Genomic DNA, 21236 nt, shown 5'->3' on the forward strand with positions numbered 1-21236 from the left:
ATCCTACACAAATTAAATATAATATTTATCCAGATATTTCAAAGCCCAACACTTAAAAAGACATAAGATCCTCACAAGAATAAAAAGCACTTTCTTTTGCAACAATTCTAGGTAATTAAGCCACCATTGATTATAACTGATTTCTCGAGCATTTAAATTGTGAGTTTCTTAAAGGCGGAATTCCATGAGTATATTAAAAAGAAACTTCGGATTATTTATAAATCCCTTAAATTTGCAACTAAGAATTCACATGAATTAATTGGAAACCGAAGAATTCTTCGCAGCCACAAACGTCTGAACTAAAACATCCTTCGACGTAGACAAAAACATGGTTGTACTTTTCCTTCTTTGTCAGCATTATCGACTTGTAGAGACAATAAAATAATAATTAATTAGTCCTTTCTTTTTTTGGCCAACGTACCACATCGACAAGCAACCTAGGCAAGGAACTATTTATATATCAGTGAAGCAACTTGGATGGATACGACCTTACTTGAACAGGATCTGTTCTATAGGCCCGTACCACCTTATCCTTGAGTTCTAAGGAGACAGGAAACCAAGTCTGGTTGATGAGACATGGCCACTAGACTAGAGCGTGATTAATAGCTCCCATGGCCCTCGGGTCATGGTGTTGTAGATGATCGTTCTCAGCCCCTAATTATAGGTGTTGGGATGGTCTAATGGCTGTCTGACAGACTCTTCCAATTTTTTTGCTTGCCCTCGGGTCATGGTGTTGTAGATGATCGTTCTCAGCCCCTAATTATAGGTGTTGGGATGGTCTAATGGCAGACTCTTTCAACTTTTTTGCTATGTTACATGCGTGAATATGAAAAGAAATAATTTATGTGGAAATACATGTGAGGTATTTAAAAAATAAATGTTACTGTTAGGAAATAAAGGTAATCAACCAAATTTAGCATGTATTCTCTTTTCTTACATAATTTAGCCTATTTTATGTATAATCTGAAACTTCATTTTACCTATTTTATGGATTGTTAATCTTGTTTTCATTGCTCTTATTGAAGCTGATAAAGCTATTAAATATAAGACCATTGGACTTTTGTTTCCACAATCGTGAGAGACACCAGGCTAATTGACATGGAGCCTTCCACCAAACGTAGTTTCCCATCAACTGATGAGGAAGTTGTGGGCTTTGTGAAAGATGCAGAAAGTATAGTGCAGAAATTGACGGGAGGAACAAAGGAGATAGATGTTATTTCAATCTTGGAATGGCCGGACTCGGTAAAACAACTTTGGCAAGGAAGGTGTACAACAATCCCTCTGTTGTTAATCACTTTGATATTTAAGTATGGTGTACTGTCTCACAAACATATAATGTGAAGACATAGCTGACAAGTTGCGCAAGAGTCTAATAGGCAGGAGATATCTCATTGTGTTAGATGATATATGGGAAGTCGATGTATGGGAAGATTTGGGATTATGTTTCCCTAAAGGTGAAGATGGAAGTAGAGTAATGGTAACAACTCGAACTGAAGAAGTGGCTAAGCATCTCCAGCACAATAGTGATCCTTATTCTCTTAGATTTCTAAGATTGGAAGAGAGTTGTGAATTATTGCAAAAGAAAGTATTTCGAGGAAAGAGGTGTCCTCCGGATCTACGGGATGTAGGGTTACAAGTTGCCCAACACTGTAAGGGATTGCCTCATGTGGTTGTCCTGATTGTTGGAATTATTGTGAAAATGGAAAGGGAGGCATCCTTGTGGCTGGAGGTTGCAAATGACTTAAGTTCTGTCATGGGCGGCTTTCCAGCCATGCCCCATGACCTCTTGGGCGCGCCCTGTGGCGTCCTAGCAAGCCTCCCAATGCCTAGCACCACGGACGGCCCTGTGGTCTTGGCCGCGCCAAGTGACAAGCGTGCATGTGCCTCTGTCACCCCACCAATATCCCTCGCCAGCGCCCAACTGCAGGCAGATGCCAACAGCGTCGCGCGCACAGATAACGCCGTGCGCGCAGACCCTGATGCCAAAGACTATGCTGCTGACAACGGACATGTTTCTGCCTTGTAGAAAACTCATTGTAAATATAGAGTAGTTTTATTCCATGTACTTCCATTATGTTTCTCTAGCTTAATCAAGTCTAGTCTTGTAGCTTTCGTATATTATTTTTAAGCATTATTAGGGGGGATCAAGCATTCGAAACTTTCTAGCAAGCAAACAATTCTCTGTACTGGTGTCTCTCCCCCTAGACACCGCGTTGCCTTTCTGTAATAGCTTTCATTAATGCAATTAAGCTTTATTTCATTCTCAATTCTCACTTATGTTCTCTCAATTGCTCTTGATATTAGTTTTCCCGTACGACACTGACAATCTGGTCTAGTGTACGGAGGGGACCTTAGTTGGCGGACAATAACTGCACTGACATCAGTTGCTTAGCCTTACGTCGCCCTTCCAAGGAATCTCAGGAAGGCGCCGCGTAACAGTTGGTATCAAACCCTAGGCTCGACATCGGACGAGGAAACGTATTGCCATTACCACCATTTCTGACCATGGTGAATTATGGGGACCGCATTGCGGCCCTTGAACAGACAGTTGACGAATTACAGCCCATCGTAGATACGGTGCCTGAACTAAGAACCAGCCTAGTGCAAAGTTTGGACGACCTAGACCGCAGGGTGCTCCAGGCCGAAGTTGACATAGAAAACATCAGTCGCGACTCCGAGAGAGACCGGAAAATGGCAGCCACATAGGCAGCCAAAATTTTTGGCAAATTCGAGGGACTCCAACAGGAGCGTGCCGAGGATTTAGCTTACAGGGCACAAGAGGCAGACAGGGTGACTGCCATGCAACAAACTATTGACGACTTGACAGAAAAGCTCAATGCCGTCAATGCTGCTTTACAGGGCCTGCTTCGAGGAGGTGGAAACCAAATCGGGGGCACTGTGAACCCCCCTTCCGCGACACAAAAACTGAAAATTCCTGAGCCAAAGACATACTGTGGATCTAGGAATGCCAAGGAATTGGAAAACTTCATCTTTGACATCGAACAGTACTTTGATGTTGTTGGGGGCCTAGAAGAAGCTAAGAAGGTAGCAACTGCTGCCATGTATCTTCAGGGTGATGCTAAACTTTGGTGGCGGGTGAAGTATGAAGCCATCAAGACCGGTGAAGATGCTCTCGAGACATGGGCAGAACTGAAGGCAGCCATACGCCTAAAATTCATCCCCGAAAATGTTGAATACAATGCAAGGAGAAAGCTATGGGAGCTCCACCAGACCAAATCAGTACGGGACTACGTGCGGGAATTCTCTGCGCTCATGCTAAACATACATGACATGGGGGACAAAGACAAGCTCTTCACCTTCCTAGAAGGGTTAAAACCTTATGCCCGTATGGAACTACAAAAACAAAGGGTAGATACCTTACCAAAGGCGATCCAAGCAGCTGAATCCCTTGGGGACTATCAAGTGGAAGCTCGGAAGGATAGGCCTCAGCCGCCTGCCCGAGCAAGATTCAAAGGGGGCCAACCTAGCAATGGTGGCCCTAGTAGAAGTGGGGGAGATCGGAGTGCAACCAAATCTAAGGCTCCCTCCTCAGGCAGCAATAGTGATGCGTCAAACACCAATGACAGGGAAAGAAAGCCTCATTCAGGGTGCCGTCATTGTGGCGGACCACATTAGAATAATGAGTGTCCACATGCACAGATGAACGCCCATCAAGCCTTTGATGATGGGACAGATGATGACACAGACGATGTAGACCAGACCGAACCAGTAGGTGCCTTTAATGCAATTGTTGGCTCCATTTCTAAGGCCTTTGCGGGAACTAGTGCTAGTATCTATAATAAGAAGGACCCCTGCCCAAGCACCAAGAAAGGGAAAAAGAAGGCAGATGAGAGGACTCCTCCTAAACAAGAGAGGACCTTAATGTTCGTTGAGATAAAAGTAAATGGCAAGCCCATTCGGGCGATGATAGACACGGGTGCTACCCACAACTACTTAGCCTCGACTCAGGTGGAGCGCCTTGGTCTAGTTGTAGGAAAAGGCAGAGGCAGTGTCAAGGCTATCAACTCACTTCCTCAGCCAGTGGGTGGGATAGCCAAAGAGGTACCAGTGAAGCTTGGCCCTTACGAAGGAAAATTCAACCTGCGCGTGGTGATCATAGATGACTTTGAGTTGATAGTTGGATTGGAATTCCTGAGGCAAACCAATACCATGCATGTACCGTATGCTGACATGTTACTAATGATGGGAGCAAACGGGACCAAGCCCTGCATTATCCCGTGCATGACCATGAAGATGGCCATTGAGAACATTTTGGCCTTGCAGTTGAAGAAGGGGGTCAAAAGACATGAACCTGCATTCCTGGCATCCCTCTGCATTGAAGATGTAGAACACTCCTCGGGTCCCATTCTTGAGCCCGTGAAGGAGCTACTACTGGAGTTTGAAGATGGCATGCCATAAGACATGCCAAAGCGACTACCGCCTAGGCGCACTGGTGCCAGGCGCGAAGCCACCCGCCCGGGCGCCTTACAGAATGTCACAACCCAAACTCACTGAGCTTCTGAGACAATTGACGGAAATGCTAGACACAGGGATCATCGTTCCCTCCAAATACCCATACGGGTCCCCTGTGCTTTTCCAAAAGAAACATGATGGTAGCCTGCGACTCTGTGTGGACTATCGAGCTCTAAACAAAATCAATGTGAAGAACAAGTACCCTATTCCGCTAATGGCAGACTTGTTTGATAGATTGGGTAGTGCGACGGTGTTCACTAAGATAGACCTAAAGACAGGTTATTGGCAAGTTCGGATTGTAGAGGGTGATGAACACAAGACGACCTGTGTGACAAGGTATGGGTCGTACAACTTCCTGGTTATGTCGTTCAGCTTGACTAACGGCCCAGCTACGTTTTGCACCTTGATGAACCAAGTCTTTCGAGAGTACATTGAGGAATTTGTGGTGGTCTACTTGGATGACATTATGGTATATAGCCAAATATTGGAGGAACACCTGGTGCATTTGCGGAAGGTCCTAGCTCGATTGCGGGAGCATGAACTATATGCGAAGCTATCTAAGTGCTCATTTGATCAGAAGCAAATTGACTTCCTTGGACATGTCATCGAGGAAGGGCGGATCAAGATAGACCAACAGAAGATTCAGGCAATCACAGATTGGCCGCCGCCTAAGGATATCCACACCTTGAGGGCATTCCTTGGCCTATGCAATTTCTTTAAGAGATTAGTGAAAAACTACTCCCTCATTGCAGTACCATTGACAAAACTCCTTAAGAAGGTCACGCCTTGGGATTAGGGACCCAGGCGAGCAAAGGCCTTCAACACTTTGAAAGCGGCTATGTCTAGTAGCCCCGTCTTGGCCCTCCCTGATCTGGCCAAGCCATTCGAGGTACAAATAGATGCATCCAACTATGCCCTCGGAGGAGTCTTGCTACAAGAAGGGCATCCTGTAGCGTACAAGAGTCGAAAGCTTAAGGATGTAGAGCGGCGCTATGCCGCCCATGAGAAAGAATTAATGGTTGTCGTCCACTACTTGCGCCTTTGGAGGCACTATCTGGTGGGGACCCCGTTCATGGTCAAAACAGACAACACAGCTGTTAGCCATTTCATGACCCAGCTGAAGTTGAATGGTCGACAGGTCAGGTGGCAGGAACTCCTAGCTGAATTCCACTTCAACGTGGAGTACCGAGGTGGGAAGACCAATCACGTTGCTGATGCACTCGGTCAGAGAGCTGATCTAGCATTGGTGTGCCTACTCGCCACCCTAAGAGGGAGCGAAGTAGCCACCTCCATCAAGGACCAGATATAGGATCTACTCATCAAGGATCTTGCTGCACAGTATTTGGTTAATTTGGTAGGACAGGGCAAGCGCCAGTTCTACATAAAAGATGGTTTCCTAAAAGTGAAAGGGAACCGACTTTATGTTCCTAAAGGAAGAGATCTGCGAAGGACTCTTCTGGCGGAATGTCATGATACTCTGTGGGTCGGCCATCCCGATGAGGAATGAACCACGGCGTTACTTCGCCGTGTATATTATTGGCCTCAAATGGACGATCACATCCCTCAGTATATGAAGACTTGTCTAGTATGGCAGAAGGACAAGTCAGACCGCTTGACACAAGCGGGACTCTTGGAACCACTAGTTGTCCCAAAGAGACCTTAGGAAAGCGTTTCCTTGGATTTCATCACCGGATTGCCCAAGGTCGGAGATATCACAACTATCTTGGTTGTGGTAGATCAGTTTTCCAAGTATGCTACCTTTATTGCCGCCCCACAATATATATCAGCAAAAGATACAGCTCGACTCTTTTTCTCTCATGTCGTCAAATATTGGGGCCTGCCCAAAGACATTGTTAGTGATCGCGACTCACGCTTCATTAGCAACTTTTGGACCCAACTCTTTAAGTGCCTTGGGTCAAAGCTGAGTGACAACTCAAGTTTTCATCCACAATCTGATGGCCAGACGAAGCGATTCAATGGTATGTTGGAGGAATATCTTCGCCACTTTGTAACCAAATCGCAGAAGAATTGGGTGAAGCTTCTGGATGCTGCTCAACTATGTTTCAATTCACAAAAGAGCTCTAGTACAAACAAAAGCGCTTTTGAAATTGTTACCGGACAGCAACCGCTACTCCCACACACAATCAATACACCAAATATGTCTAAATATCCTCCAGCTGCTAGCTTCTCAAAAGAGTGGAAGCAAAATTTGGAGATAGTGCAGAGCTATTTTGTCAAAGCTCAAAAGCGGATGAAGAGGCATGCTGATCGGAATCGTCACTTTGTTGAATACCAAGTAGGAGACAAAGTGATGGTCAAAATTCCAAAGTGGTACTTATTTGCGGGGGTCCATGACCCTCGCCTATTGCAAAAATACATTGGACCCTTGTCCATTGAAAGGCGCATTGGGAAAGTTGCATACTGTGTGGATACCCCAGCTTGGTGGAAAATTCATCTTGTCTTCCATGTCATCCTCCTGAAACCTTTCCTGGAAGACACGGAGGATCCTTCACTGAGCCATCTCACAATACCCAGTATTCGAGGTCCCAATTCAACCGAAAAAAGGCGTGTTAAAGCTATCCTTGATGATAGAGTGATCCATGCCTCAAGGAAAGATCACCAAGAGTTCGTGGTGAAATGGCATGGTTGTGATGCAGAGGAGAACACTTGGGAGAGGGGAACAAACCTCAAAGCCTACAAGAGCCTAATTGAAGATTATTTTGCAAGTACGGCCCCGAGGACGTCTCCAACTCAGCTGAGGGAGAATGTCATGGGCGGCTTTCCAACCATGCCCCATGACCCCTTGGGTGTTCCCCGTGGCGTCCTAGTAAGCCTCTCAATGCCTAACGCCGCGGACGGCCCCGTGGTCTTGGCCGTGCCAAGTGACAAGCGCGCATGTGCCTCTGTCACCCTACCGATATCTCTCGCCAGTGCCCAACCTCAGGCAAATGCCAGTAGCGCCACACACACAGACAATGCCATGCACACAGACCCTGATGCCAAAGACTATGTTGCTGACAACGGACTTGTTTCTGCCTTGTAGAAAACTAAGTCCTTTTCATTGTAAATATAGAGTAGTTTTATTCCATGTACTTCCATTATGTTTCTCTAGCTTAATCAAGTCTAGTCTTGTAGCTTTGGTTTATTTTTTTAAAGTATTATTAGGGGGGCTCAAGCAATCAAACTTTCTAGCAAGCAAACAATTCTTTGTATTGGTGTCTCTCCCCCTCGACACCGCGTTGCCTTTCTGTAATAGCTTTCATTAATACAATCAAACGTTTTTTCATTCTCAATTCTCATTTCTGTTCTCTCAATTTCTCTTGACATTGGTTTTTCCGTACGGCACTGATAATCACGTCTAGCGTACGGAGGGGACCTCAGTTGGCGGACAATAACTGCACTGACATCAGTTGCTTAGCCTTACGTCGCCCTTCCAAGGAATCTCAGGAAGGCGCCGCATAACAGTTCTCATGTTTTAGGCATGAAGGTAATGCAGTCAAGTTATGATCATTTGGAAGATCATTTAAAGCCTTACCTTCTGTACATGGGATCGTTTCTAGAAGACTATAGGATTCCAGTGTCTGATTTGCTGAAGCTTTGGATGGGTGAAGAGTTTGTACTGGATGTTGTCATAGAAAATATGGAGGAAGCAGCTAGAGTTTGCTTGAATGATCTGCTTAACAGAAGCCTAGTAATGGTCTCTGAGAAGAGACTCGATGGTGACATAAAATACTGCATATTGCACGATGTTGTGTGTAAACTTTTTGGTGGAAAACTTAGAGAAAAAAAGTTTTAAGTGGCTCGCAGAGCCATACAATCCATATCAACATTTGCAATATTCCAAGGAATCGCGGTTATGCATTTATATTCATGATGATCTGGTTGAATAATTAGATCATTCTGAATATCGACTGGATAAGGTTCCATTGTTGGACTCCGAGGAAACAAAGTCATTGGAGTACATTGCTCATCTAGTATTCAACACATGGAGCCGATCAGATCCTCTACCTTTACTTGCTAAATTAAGACTTGTTCGGGTGTTGCATTTCTTGGATGTGGAGTTTCCACGTTCTTGGGCTACAGCTGTAAAATCATTAACTCACTTGAGGTACCTTCCAATTAAAGTCTTTGATTTGACTTCAAGCGGGTATCTCACATGCACGATCTTCAAACTCTAACGGTTCATTCAGATAGATGGGGTTATTTAAAGACATCGCCAGCAACTATCCGGAAAATGATGAAGCTAAGGCATGTGAATCTAACCGAGTTTCTCTTGTTATGGGAAGATAGCTGTGACCTAGTATTGTTTGAAGAATCTTCAGAAACAATGCTGGAGAATTTGAAGACATTTAGCACTTGCACGATATATGAGGATGAGAAAAATCCAAGGTTTTGGTGGAGGTTCTCGAATCTTGAAGACTCAACCTCGGGATTGTAGGTATATCTGCTATTCCATTATTTCCCATACCAGAAGTTCATACTCAACTTCAATCTCTTGAACTATATCTCCTGGAAGCGTCAGGATTCGAGTCTTCAGTTGGATGGACCAGTTGCTTTGTCTTCCCTTCAAATCTTAGGCAGTTGTCCCTTCTTGAAATTTGTCTAACGGAAGAAATGGCTTCAAACATTGCAAGATTGCGGAAGCTTGAGAGTCTGAAACTGACTAAGACAGATTTTTTGGGAGAAAACTGTTGGGATGCCACAGATGTCGAGTTCCCTGCACTCATATACTTATCATTACTATCGCGTGATATGAGAGGACGGAATGCTTCAGAGGAATCCTTTCCCATGCTTGAGCAGCTAGTTATCCACGGTTGTCGCGACCTCGAGGAGATCCCTCTTAGCTTTGCCGATATTCCAACACTCCAACTTATTGAAGTGGAAGACTGCTTGAACTCTATTGGGGATTCAGCTATGGATATTAAAAGAGAAGTAGAAGAAACCACTAGATGTGATAATCTCCAAGTTCTTATATCGAAGAAGTACAGACAACTAATTAAAGCTGGTAAGACATTTCAGCACCGCTTTGTTACATCTGATATGGAAAAAAAATTTTAGTAGCCTCTCATGTCTTGCATAACAACTTTCAGTAACTTGCATCTTGCATACAGAAGTTCTACTATCCAATCGGCATTACTATTATTTATATCATACTCAAGAAGCATATTGGAAAGTATACATAGAAGTTTCATGCATATACTTCATCAAATGCTTATGTTTGTGCTTCGTCATAGCTACACAAAGATGAATTGAGTTGTTCTGATATGCTTCATTCTGTGTTATTTCAGGTTAGCAATGGGTCATCAACGAGCTAATTATGTCTGTTGGATTCCAATATCTTTTTAGTTCTGTAATTTGCTGAAAATTAGGCTGGATTAATCAATGCCTTTTTTTAGTTCTTTTATTGTTTTTATCAATGCATATGTTTCAATCGTGTAATGTTGTTGTAACAGTAATTTGTGAAAGTTCTTATTTGGTGGGAAGACAGAATTTGTCGACTCCATATTCATTTGCTTATTTGAATGTAATAATACAGCCCCTTAAATCTTTCATATTTGTGGATTTTTAAACTAAAAAAGATGTATGATTAAATATTATCGCTTCTAATTTTATGAACCATAAGGCTTTGGATAGCCACTTGAAAACTGGAAACTTGCAAAAAAATCTGCAGATAAATCTTCAGCAAACTAAAATATCTCAACAATAATAACTATGCTTTAGTCACAAATAAATTGGCATCGATGATATGAATCTTCGTTTCTTTCTTTAAGCTCAACATATCATCAACGGAATTTTAAATTTAAAAAGCCTAGACATTAAAAATAAAACTATACTTCTCCTACAACTAAATAAGTTAATAGACCTAATAAACAATTCACCATTCTTTTTTTGGGTTAAAGTTTTGCAATGGAGTTAATGTTAGTAAACTGTATATGTAAAATAATTCTGGAAATATAATTAATGAACATAAACAGAAATGAACATAAACAGAAATGAACAACAAAATAATAGAAAACCAATTCGAGCCCACTGAATTCACAATGTTTTCTTAAGGAATTTAATCCCCTCCTAGTACCCAAAGTTATGGATTATTTTCTCCCAGGATAAAACGAATTACACACTGGTATAGTGGTACTTCAAACCCCAGTGTCTCAGCGAACACAAAGTTCGGTAGCAAATCACACTTACTGTTGCTTTGTTTGATGCTAAAAGTATGCAGAAGAAGGAGGAGAAACTCAGGAAATCGTATGAAAATTCTGAGCAGAATAGTTGTAACAACCCGACCGGTCGTTTTGAGCTTTTGCACTTTGCTTGCCAGTTCTTGGGTATGACTAGCCCCGTGTGATGTATTATGACTTATTTAAATCATCGGTTTGGTTTTCAGGATGATCAGAATGAATTTGGAATAACCGTTTTCAGTTTGAAGCTTAAAAATTTAAAAGGTTTGACCAAGTTTTGACTTGTTAGCATATGATCTCATATTGGAATTTTTATGATTTGGTTAGATCTGTTAGGTGATTTGGGATTTAGGAGCGTGATCGGAATGTGTTTTGGAGGTCCGGAGTAGATTTAGGCTTGAATTGGCGAAATTGAAAGTTTTCCGGTTGATAGGTGAGATTTTGATATATGGGTCAGAATGGAATTCCAGAAATTGGAGTAGGTCCGTTTGTTATTTGTGACGTGTGTGCAAAATTTCAGGTCATTCGGACGAGGTTTGATAGACTTTTTGATCGAATTCGGAATTCGGAAGTTTTGGAATTCTTAGGCTTGAATCCGAGGGTGATTCGATATTTTGATGTTGTTTTGAGCGTTCCGAAGGGTGGAACAAGTTTGAATGATGTTTTAGGATTGGTTGGCATGTTTGGTTGAGGTCCCGTGGGGCCTCGAGTGAGTTTCGGGGTGGTTCCGGACCATTTCTAAGCTATTTTTAGCTACTGGTTTTTGGCTACAGCAGTGTTCTACGCGATCGCGGGGAATTGGATACGATCGCGATGAGTAAAAAAAGAAAAAAAATGTCAGTGCTTCGCGATCGCGGATGAACCTTCGTGATCGCATAGAGTAAATATTCTGCTGCACCGATCCAATTTTGGAAGCTTATATCTCACAATCTATAAGAAATTTGGAAATGATCCAAAATTAAAGTTGTAGCCCTTTGTGTCTAGTTTTCAGAAATGTAAATTAATTAGAATTTTAAGTTGTGTACAAAAAGTTATGCAGGTTACACTATAGGCAGTCCGGGAAGGGTTTAGGAATCTCTAATGCACAGGGCTGACTTTGGAAGCTTTTATATCACAATATATTTAGAGTCAGGAAATGAGCAATATATGAAATTATATCTCTTGGTGTCTAGTTTTCAGAACATCTAACCATTTATCATTTGGAGTTGTGTGCAAAAAGTTATGACCATTATACTGGAAATTGTCTAGAAAAGCTGAGAACTTGTTCTTCGCGATCACGAAGAGCAAAGTTTGGGCTGAGAAAAGTTGTGCTTTGTGATCGTAAAGCATTTTCTGCGATCGCGAAGAGTATATACCTGGGCAGAATGTTTTAAAGACCTGTTCCGCGACTTTGAACCCTTTTTATACCATTTTTGAACGGGAAAAGAGCTTGGAGGCGATTTTGAAGAGAGAAAATCATTGTTCTTCATTGAGGTAAGGATTTTGAACTCTTAAACTTGATTAGTTGTGATTAAGGTACGAAAATATCAGTGTAAACTCATGAAAATCAGTAGAAAAAGGTGGAGTTAGGGCTTGAGATTATGAGACCTTCTAGGAATGATTTGAGGGGTCAAATGAACTCCGATTTTCGAGTTCTTTATATGTACGGACTCGTGAGATGATGAAGAACATTTTGGTATAAAGTTTTTCTAGTTCCGGGATGCTGGATCGGAGGCCGGGTTTGAGCAATTTCGGGATTTTGATGTTAAATTGGATATTTTCAAGTGGGCTTCGTTCCCTTAGCATATTTTAATGATTATGTACTGATTGTGGCTAAATTTGGAGCATCCGGAGGTCGATTCATGCGGGCGAGGCATCGCGGGCTAGATTTTGGATCGGATCGAGGTAAGTGATGATTGTAAATACTGTCCTAAGGGTTTGAAACCCTGGATTACACATCGTGGTGTTACTTTGAGGTGACGCACACGTTAGATGACAAGCGTGGAGTTGTGCACCGTTGGGGATTATGACTTGGTCCGTCCCGTATGACTGTTAAGTCGCGTATTTGATTCGATATCTTATGATATTCTATATTTTAGAGATTGATATTATATTTTTGGATGTATGCCATGTTTGGGGCCTTATGCCGACCTGTTGAGACCCTTATGGGCATTTTTACTATTTTTCCTCACTCTATGTGTTTGATAGCATATCCTCAGTCATGTTTTACCTGTTTATTGTTTAAAATCTGGTTTTATCACTATATTTCTTAAAAATGTAAAAACTGCTTGGGCTGAGTTTCCTGTTTTACTGATGGTCCAAGTGATCGTGAGTTGATGACTGAGATAGACCGAGTGTCTGATTGTGAGGTTGATGACTAAGATAGACTGAGAGTCTGATGGTGAGGTTAATGACTGAGAGAGGTCGAGGGTCTGACTGTGAGAATTATATATCTATGGATCGGGCTGCATGCCGCAACAATATATATATATATATATATATATATATATATATATATATATATATATATATATGTATGTATGTATATGGATCGGGCTGCACGCCGCAACGACACTTATATGGATCGGGATGCATGTCGTAGCGATATGTTGGATCCAACTGCACGCCGCAGCGATATAGCGCTTGGGTTGTAGGAGCCCCTCCGGAGTCTGCACACCCCCAGTGAGCGCAGTCGACTATATATATGGATCGGGCTGCACGCCGCAGCGATATGTGGATCGGGCTGCACGATGCAGCGGTTACTATATGGTACCTATTGAGCGTAAGTGCTGAGTGTGAGCGCTGATTGGTAAGAGTTGAGTCACGAGTGACTGAGAGGCTAGCCCAAGGGGCGATAGATATATACATGCACATGAGTGATGCTTGCCTGAGGGGCTTGGTTATGAACTTATTGATTTTCCCTCCTCTTTAAGTGAGTTTCTATCGAATATGTTGAATTATTGACTGCTTTCACTCATCTTTACACTTAGCCTCTGTCGAAAACGTTGAATAAATGTTTTTAAACAACTTTCATTTAAGATGGGGTTTATGAGATGTTCAGAAATTAATCACTGATTTGGCTTTTGTTATTTCCACTGAGATTTTCTTGTTATGAGGTGTTTATGACTCCTGTTTTGCTCGAGGGGCTGTTTACGAACTATGTTTTGCCCGAGGAGCCGATTATGATTTTTCATCTCTTTTATCAAAAATGGTATTGAATCCCTACTGAAACTGTCGGAAGGCATTTTAAATAATTTTTACCAAAAGCTGGATTTTAAATGAGGCGATTGACTCGTATTCTGATTTAGCAGCCTGTGTGCTTATGGAGTTTAACATAAATGTGGATTCATTGTTTCCTACTACTCGGTCTTTATTTACTCTTATTACTTACTGGGTTGGAGTACTCACATTACTCCCTGCACCTCGTGTGCAGATTCAGGTATTTCGGAACCCGGTGGCGAGTGTTGGTTGCTCAGACGCGGAGTCATCAGAGTTAGCAAGGCGTGACTGCACGACGTTCGCAGCACTGATACCTTCCTCTCTCTTTTTTTCATTTCTGTACTAAGTACATTTTGACTGTTTTTGTTGTATCCAGACCTTGGTAGATGCTCATGGCTAGTGACACCCCGATGTCGGGCTTGTATGTTATTCCGCACTGTTTGTTCAGACGTATTATGAAATATTGTTTAACTAAAGGCTTAAAAATGACTCTAGATGATTAAAGGGTTATATGAGTGTTGTGTCGGCTGGTCTTGTCTTCACGAGAGGCGCCATCACGAACGGGCCGATTTGGGGTCTTGACAATAGTGTTGTATTTATAGCCAAAGTTGGGTTGAAATCTGAAGAGGTGCAACTCTTTAGAATGGTTGTTTATGCAAAACACGGCCTCTCTTTTCAGCAGCTTTGTTGTCCTCTTCGATACTCAACAATAAAGAGGGAAAATAAAGTTAATATTAATATTTATTTTAATATTAATATTCTGTTATTAAAACAAATATTTAATAATATTTCTTTAATATTTTACTATTAACAAATAAATTTGGTCCAAAAAATTAATCAATGAAGTCGAACGAGCGACGACGGCGCGAGGCTTGCCTTCTTCTCAACTCTTTAAGAGCTAGAAGAAGAGCAATTGCTTATATACCCATAAAAAAACCTCTTCCTCTTCCAATATGGGACAATATCCCTTTGCCAAGGGGGAAAACTTAAAATTTCACTCAAAAATTTCATTTTCCTCCATTTCTCATTCACCCTCTTTTAAGTGTTTAATATAATTAAATACATAAAACCCAACAGTTAATAGTTAAGAGTATTACTGCCATTGGACTAGCAATTCTCGTTATACGTATTAGACTGTCTACTACTGAAATATCCCTGATATTTTGTTCCTAGACATGGCTTGCTCCAAATAGTTTATATGTCATAACAAACACGTTATTAATTAATTTGTTAGGGTCATGCACTTAAGTATTGAATTTGAGCTTGATTAACGCATTTGGATGTTACATAGGCAAAAAACAGTGCATCTTTTTCATTTCAAATTAAGAAACAAATCATGTGAGATTAATGTTTAATTGAGGATTCTTTCCCCTATCCATTTCAAAACTATTTAAAAAAACAAATCATCTAGCTCCAAATACTCTCAAATTCCTCATCTAGTCCCTATTACCATGAAAGAACACCAAACAACATCCAAAAACAAGCACACTATGATTATCAATAAGCTCATATTATCTTGTATGTTCTTCATATTTCTCTTATATTTGATACTAAGAACAAATTCTCCATCTTTCAACCTAAAAAACCTACCAATACACTCATCAACTTCCTCAACATGCAACAAAATTCCACCATCTCTAGCTGAAGCACTTTTCCACTATGCAGCTACCAATATTACACCCCAACAAAAGCACGACGAAATTTCGATGACCTTTAGGGTACTTGAGAAGAAATCACCATGCAATTTCTTGATCTTTGGACTTGGATTTGATAGCTTAATGTGGAGTTCATTCAATCATAATGGACGAACTATCTTTATCGAAGAAGATAAAGATTGGATCGAGAAAATTACTAAAGAAGTACCTACAAAAATAGAAGCATATCATTACACATATGAAACTAAACTTGATCAAGCCACTGAACTTCTAAATATTGGTAGAAGGGAAGATTCTTGCAAAATAGTGGGCGATCCAAGAAATTCTAAGTGTCCACTTGCCCTAAAAAATTTGCCAAAACAAGTTTATGAAATTGAGTGGGATGTTATAATGGTAGATGCACCAACAGGTTCTTCATTTGATCAACCTGGTCGAATGAATGTGATATATACTGCTGGATTATTGGCTAGAAATAAAGAAAATGGAGAAACTGATGTATTTGTGCATGATTGTAAAAGGTATGCTGAAGATAAATTTTCAAGGAGTTTTCTTTGTGAGGAATATATTAGAGAGGAAGTTCGTTATCTTAGGCACTTTACTATCCCAAGTTATAGAAGTGGTTTAATTAAATCCTTCTGCCCTTGAGTCCTAGTCTTGTCGAGGGTGAAATTTTATCACGTTGAATTTTTTGTTTTTTCCTATAGTCTTTTAATTAACATATAGTTTCAAGTGTGGGATAATATATATTGAGTCAAAAAATACACGAATGAGGGAATTCGTATGTGGAAAGCCAAACTACTTGTATTTGTTTTAATTTTCTTGTTTTATGTATTTTTGAAAAGTATTGGTGTGAGTTGATGCAAAAAATTCTGCATTAAGTATAGTTGAATTTATCATAATCCATTGAATAAGAGCGACTCAAGATCGTGAGGGTTCAAAAAAGAAAGAAATGAAGTAATTCTTCTATATGAATCAAATAAAAAAAATTACCTATTCACTTTGAAGGTCTTTCATAATATATTTTGCAAATTGGCTTTTGGTGATATCATTTGATTCTTGGAATGTTTTAGACAAATATGTGATTAGAATTTTTAAATTAAATAAAACATGTGATATAAATTAAATGGAAATGAAATAAAAATATAACTAAAAGGAAATTAATGCTTCATCTTGATAATTGTTTTGATTGAAAGATCAATATTAGGTTTAATTGGAGTTGGCAAGGATGATATACTGAACTGTTAGGATTTTGCCCTAAATTTTTAATCTATTAGGACTCTCTTTCTTTAAAAAAAGGAAAAAAACTTTTAAACGGATTAAATTTCCTTCATATGCCTTATACTTTTCTTGGTAGAGAAATTTGGCACTTCTATAAACTGAGACTTCCTTCTCAAACAACAACAACAAAAAAAAAATCACAATATAGTCATTAAAGAGCCTTGTTTAAGAAGAGATCTTCTCTCAATAGTTTTTATAATTTTTATACTAGTTTTTATACGTAGGTCAATTGACTAAATCCTATTATAGTATCCTATTTTAGTATATTGTCATCTATTTATTGTCCACTAAATTTTATATTGTTAGTTTTCGCATGCACCATGTTATTTCGATCCTAACATGCACATCGAGTTCTTAGAAAATGGAAATACCGCTATTTTACCTTAAAATAAATTAGATATATAAGTTTGGAGAATTCTTAATGCATAATTAACAATCGTATATAACAATTGCACCAATTACTTGATCTAACTGATTCATTTTATTCTTTGGATATCTTTCTAAGCTAATAACTCGATTTTTTGGCCATAACAATTACATGCTTCAACTAATAGTAACAGAAAAAAATTACAGCACATGACATAAATTGATGTATATCCTACACTAATAAGCAAATAAATCAAGCATCCCACGTGATTAGGATAGTTTAATAAGACCACATGTATCTAATTTTGGCATATAACTAGCTTACCAATTTTGGTAAAAGTAATAGTTTAACTGGGAAAAGTTTCTCAAAAGAACTGTAATTATATTAACATAGGTGTCCAAAATATGCGCTTTGACCAATTTGAAGTACTTAATTGTTAAATTGTGAAATTAGAGGTCTGGATTTGAAACGACGTCGTTTGCTTCTCCAATTCTTCTCTCCTTTATCTTCTTGCATCGGTTGTCGTCCTCATAGTAACACTGCAATTTTTGAGAATGGCGAAAGGGAAGAAAGAGCTGCTAGCGTCAGCACCATGGAGGGTAGAGTCAGAACAAGACGACAAATTCAAAGACGCAAGGCTCAAAGTCACTAGCCAACCAGGTCAAACGCCGACTATGCACGTTCCTGGTAAAAAATCCGTGAAATCCAATGTTAATGAAACTGATGATTCTCTTGAAATTGACCCTGAACTTCGTTACAGCTTCCAACGTAACTTTCAGGTCCCTCTCTCTCTCTTTCTGTGTGTGTGTGTGTGTGTGTGTGTTATGTAGATATGTACAGATAGGTTACAGGCAGTGTAATTTATGTAGCCGGCCCTAAGCTTGTAGATGAATTTGTAGAACTAATAGCAGCAAAATCAACGACCGGTCCAAGTTATCCAATGTTGACCATGGCATTTTCCATCATGAAGACAATATGGAACTTGAATTGGGTCTTCTAGTTAAAAGATGGAGAGCTGAATTGGGTTCCACAACCTAAAGTGGTCATATGTGTGAGATTAGCATACCTCATATGGTTTCACTTTCGTAGAGAAGGATTGTTAAATCATTATGAGGTGGAGGTGGTTTAAAGGTACTAACATTCATTTTGGTGAAGTATTTTGGTTGTCATAGAGCGCATAGGCCTTAATTTAACAACTTAGACAACTCACTGTAGCATCAAAGTGGCTTTCAGTGTATTGCTTGTGTCAGGAAAAGCAGTACATTTAGTAGATAATATATATTAGGGTAGATTTGTAGTAGTTCTGCGCAACGAGGAAACTTGTGCTTTGTTATGGTTCAATTGCAGCTCTATGCCCTTCTATGTAAGTGGAGGGACAGTAAGTTACTATGTGTCAAAGTACTAAATTAGTTCCTTGTCTATAGTTGAACTCGGGCGGTTTTCCCCTTATACCGGTTTTTTTCTTATTTAGTCCTCAACGTTGAGAGCAAGACAATAAATAATTGCAGCAACTTGAAAATACATGAAAAATAAAGTGAAAAAGAAAGGGAAACTATTACAGTAAAAGGAAAATATAAAGGCACAAGGAAGAATCTAAGGACAGCGATGATATTGGGATTTGGGAAGCTCCTCCATTCGTACCTATCCCTTCTCATTGCAATTAGCTGCAGCCACCTCTGTGCTTCAGTACACCATTGTCTGCTTTGCTTCTCCTTCGTCTCTCATCCTTTTACTCTTCAACCACCCTTGTCCACTCCTTTGAGCTCTTCTCCAATGCCCTCTATTCCTCTCCTCACATTTGTTACTTCCGCAGTTTCACTCTCTCTCATCGCCTGGCTGCTTCTTACAGATGCCTTGCTTAAACTTACTTTTTAGCATTTAATCAAGCATATCATGAGTCTCATTTGATAGTGCAAAAGTCTGTGCTCAATGGTTTTGTCCCATGATCTCCTAGTGCTTAAGTTTAGGGTTTTGACAAGGATACTCGCTATGGTTTTGGGGTTTTTTTCATGCATCAATGAATCATATGTTGAAAAATATTTTGCGCTTTTGGATGATAGCAATATCAGATTAGCTTTAGGAGGTTCCAGATGGTCTTTCTGTGTCGAGAATCCTTGGAGTTGAAATTTTGGGCATATTTTCAAGCGAATACATGAATCATTTGGGGTAATAAAATAATCAAAGCTGAAGAAGGATGAAAATGGAGAGTATTGTATAAAACCAAAATAAATGGATGTGTAATAGAGGTTTGATTGAAGAATTGAGTGAAGGAACTGTGGCATATGGATGGCGAAGCTAGGGAGCAGATGTATGGTCCAGGGCTTTGGTCTAGTGGTAGGAGCAGAATGTGTGATGTGTAGATTAGGTGCACATCACGGGTTCGAATCCTCCCGCGGACAAAAGCCTGTATTTTAGTACAGAAGGGTAGAGGGGCGGACTCACTATCAATCGAGTTTCAAACCATGCGCCACTGATCCTCAGGGATTTCTCTTATCAAAAAGAAGAAGAAAAAAAGATGGCAAAGTGCATAATCCAAACGTTCTTGATGATTCATTCTTCATATGTTTGTCTAAATCTTATTACAGAGATTTGCATTTTCAAAACCAATTGCAGTCTAAATCTAAAATTAAAGCTGCAGAGATTACAGTCAAAAGGGAACTCATATCTGATTCTAAGAAGTACAGGACGTAGGAAATTTGGAAAATTAAGTGGTTTCTCTGTTTTGATAAAGGATGACTACCTTCAATATCAGTATCTACTATACTTAACAAAAAAAGAATATTTCTGTGTTTGTTGTACTCTTAAATTCTATTGAGCCTTTGATTTTTCTTGCTTGGTTACAAAATATTTATACGGTTCTGGCATTTATTTGCAGTTTCTTCAACGTGTCTTCAGCATTGACACTGTTGTTAAACCTCTGCCTCCTGCAATGGCATATAATGTTGCTCGTAACTTGACCTTCTTCACGAGTATCTTTACACAATTCTTTGGTAAGTCTATTTGTCTGTTGCATATTACTAACTTTTTTCTAGGGGAAAAGGGTCCTTCCTTTGTGGTGTCCCCTTGGGAGCTACTTTTGGCTAGTTGGTTCTTATCATGTTTCCACTGAACTGTTTGTTCTTCTCATGAAGACTCCTTTGTTTGCTTCTTTTGGGGTTTCTGTCCTTGTATCTTTTTGTTTCGAGGTTGGGGATTATTTGGAGGTTTTTCTTTTTGGTTTGCAAGTAAAGCTTAGCTGGGCTTGAACTTTGGAGTTTTGGGTGTTAGGCTGGGCCTTAAAACAATAAGCATTATTTATTTAGTTGTATATATGCAAGCTGATGGAAGTTGCAAATTTAAGGTGGGGATGTATTCATGACAAGCATAATCTTCTGCGGTTTGAATAAAAGATGAAAGGTGAAAAAAGATTTTCTTTTGTTTCCACCTTATCAAAAAAAAAAAAATTTCTTTTGTTTCCCCCTTTGTTCTTTTGGATCTTCTTTTGCTATCGAGGGGTGGATAGTACAAGGAAAGCAGATGAAGCATGAAGATCATCTGTTTCCTTTTCCGCCCTCTTCTTTTTTGGCCGTTCTAAAAACTTTTAGACATCTTTCATTTCCTTTCTTTAATCGAAAATTTTCATTTTGGCAGATCCAGAAGGAATAGCAAATGCACAAAAATCTCTTGGCTTAGGACAGGAAGAAAAAGTTCGTAAGGTCCGTTAACGGAGTCTCTGCAAGGAGTGTTGAGTTTTCTTTTTCCTTTGCTGTACCTCATATTTTCTGGAGACTCAGGCAGTTTTGTACTCTATATGCATTTGCTGATAAATGACAAGTAATCTTAAAGCTCATTAGTTTACCAGCACAAGTGCTAATGACCTCCTATTCAGATGAGAATCTCTACGCGACTAGCCCCATTTAGTCATTCCACATTTTGATATGAACTTCTGATAATAGGGGCCCAATTTAGCTTAAAACATGTGAGATCTCTTCTGAATGGAAAAGTTCTTTGTCTTCTTGATCCTTGTCAACAATTTTTTCTGGATAACAGGTGTTTCTACATCTGGATTTTACAATATTAACAGCACTGCTGTTTTCTTCTGCAAAG

At 39.9% G+C, this 21236-nt stretch overlaps 3 protein-coding genes, 1 non-coding gene and 1 pseudogene across 4 annotated transcripts; all 5 read left to right on the plus strand.

The window, feature by feature from the left end:
• Positions 1-483: 483 nt before the first annotated feature.
• Positions 484-698, plus strand: LOC142163708 (small nucleolar RNA U3). Its single transcript, XR_012694650.1, has one exon. It is a non-coding gene; the product is annotated as a small nucleolar RNA U3 (small nucleolar RNA).
• Positions 699-1084: 386 nt separating this feature from the next.
• Positions 1085-2026, plus strand: LOC142162872 (putative late blight resistance protein homolog R1A-3; annotated as a pseudogene).
• Positions 2027-7963: 5937 nt separating this feature from the next.
• Positions 7964-9788, plus strand: LOC142162877 (putative late blight resistance protein homolog R1B-12). The gene is made up of 6 exons (XM_075219911.1): positions 7964-8192; positions 8368-8581; positions 8668-8862; positions 9051-9478; positions 9585-9646; positions 9762-9788. The coding sequence occupies exons 1-6, from the start codon at positions 7964-7966 to the stop codon at positions 9786-9788; spliced, it is 1155 nt and encodes a 384-aa protein (XP_075076012.1).
• A 5499-nt stretch (positions 9789-15287) lies between these two features.
• Positions 15288-16355, plus strand: LOC107816114 (glucuronoxylan 4-O-methyltransferase 3-like). The gene has a single exon (XM_016641796.1). It carries the CDS (start codon positions 15302-15304, stop codon positions 16148-16150), a length of 849 nt encoding a protein of 282 aa, XP_016497282.1. The 5' UTR covers positions 15288-15301; the 3' UTR covers positions 16151-16355.
• A 1314-nt stretch (positions 16356-17669) lies between these two features.
• LOC107816116 (uncharacterized) lies at positions 17670-20977 on the plus strand. Its single transcript, XM_016641797.2, has 3 exons — positions 17670-17929; positions 20026-20140; positions 20781-20977. The coding sequence occupies exons 1-3, from the start codon at positions 17705-17707 to the stop codon at positions 20852-20854; spliced, it is 414 nt and encodes a 137-aa protein (XP_016497283.1). The 5' UTR covers positions 17670-17704; the 3' UTR covers positions 20855-20977.
• The last annotated feature ends 259 nt before the right edge of the window (positions 20978-21236 follow it).

Source organism: Nicotiana tabacum, chromosome 8, assembly GCF_000715075.1.
Source record: "Nicotiana tabacum cultivar K326 chromosome 8, ASM71507v2, whole genome shotgun sequence".
NCBI lineage: Eukaryota > Viridiplantae > Streptophyta > Magnoliopsida > Solanales > Solanaceae > Nicotiana > Nicotiana tabacum.

Excerpts from the sequence above, each read along its gene's own strand:
- LOC142162877 (XM_075219911.1), top strand. The coding sequence starts at position 7,964 with ATGCAGTCAAGTTATGATCATTTGGAAGATCATTTAAAGCCTTACCTT. Across the intron at positions 8,193-8,367 it reads CTCTGAGAAGAGACTCGATG|ATCATTCTGAATATCGACTG; the intron begins GTGACATAAAAT and ends TTGAATAATTAG. Across the intron at positions 9,479-9,584 it reads CAGACAACTAATTAAAGCTG|AAGTTCTACTATCCAATCGG; the intron begins GTAAGACATTTC and ends TCTTGCATACAG.
- LOC107816114 (XM_016641796.1), top strand. The coding sequence starts at position 15,302 with ATGAAAGAACACCAAACAACATCCAAAAACAAGCACACTATGATTATC.
- LOC107816116 (XM_016641797.2), top strand. The coding sequence starts at position 17,705 with ATGGCGAAAGGGAAGAAAGAGCTGCTAGCGTCAGCACCATGGAGGGTA. Across the intron at positions 17,930-20,025 it reads GCTTCCAACGTAACTTTCAG|TTTCTTCAACGTGTCTTCAG; the intron begins GTCCCTCTCTCT and ends ATTTATTTGCAG. Across the intron at positions 20,141-20,780 it reads TATCTTTACACAATTCTTTG|ATCCAGAAGGAATAGCAAAT; the intron begins GTAAGTCTATTT and ends TCATTTTGGCAG.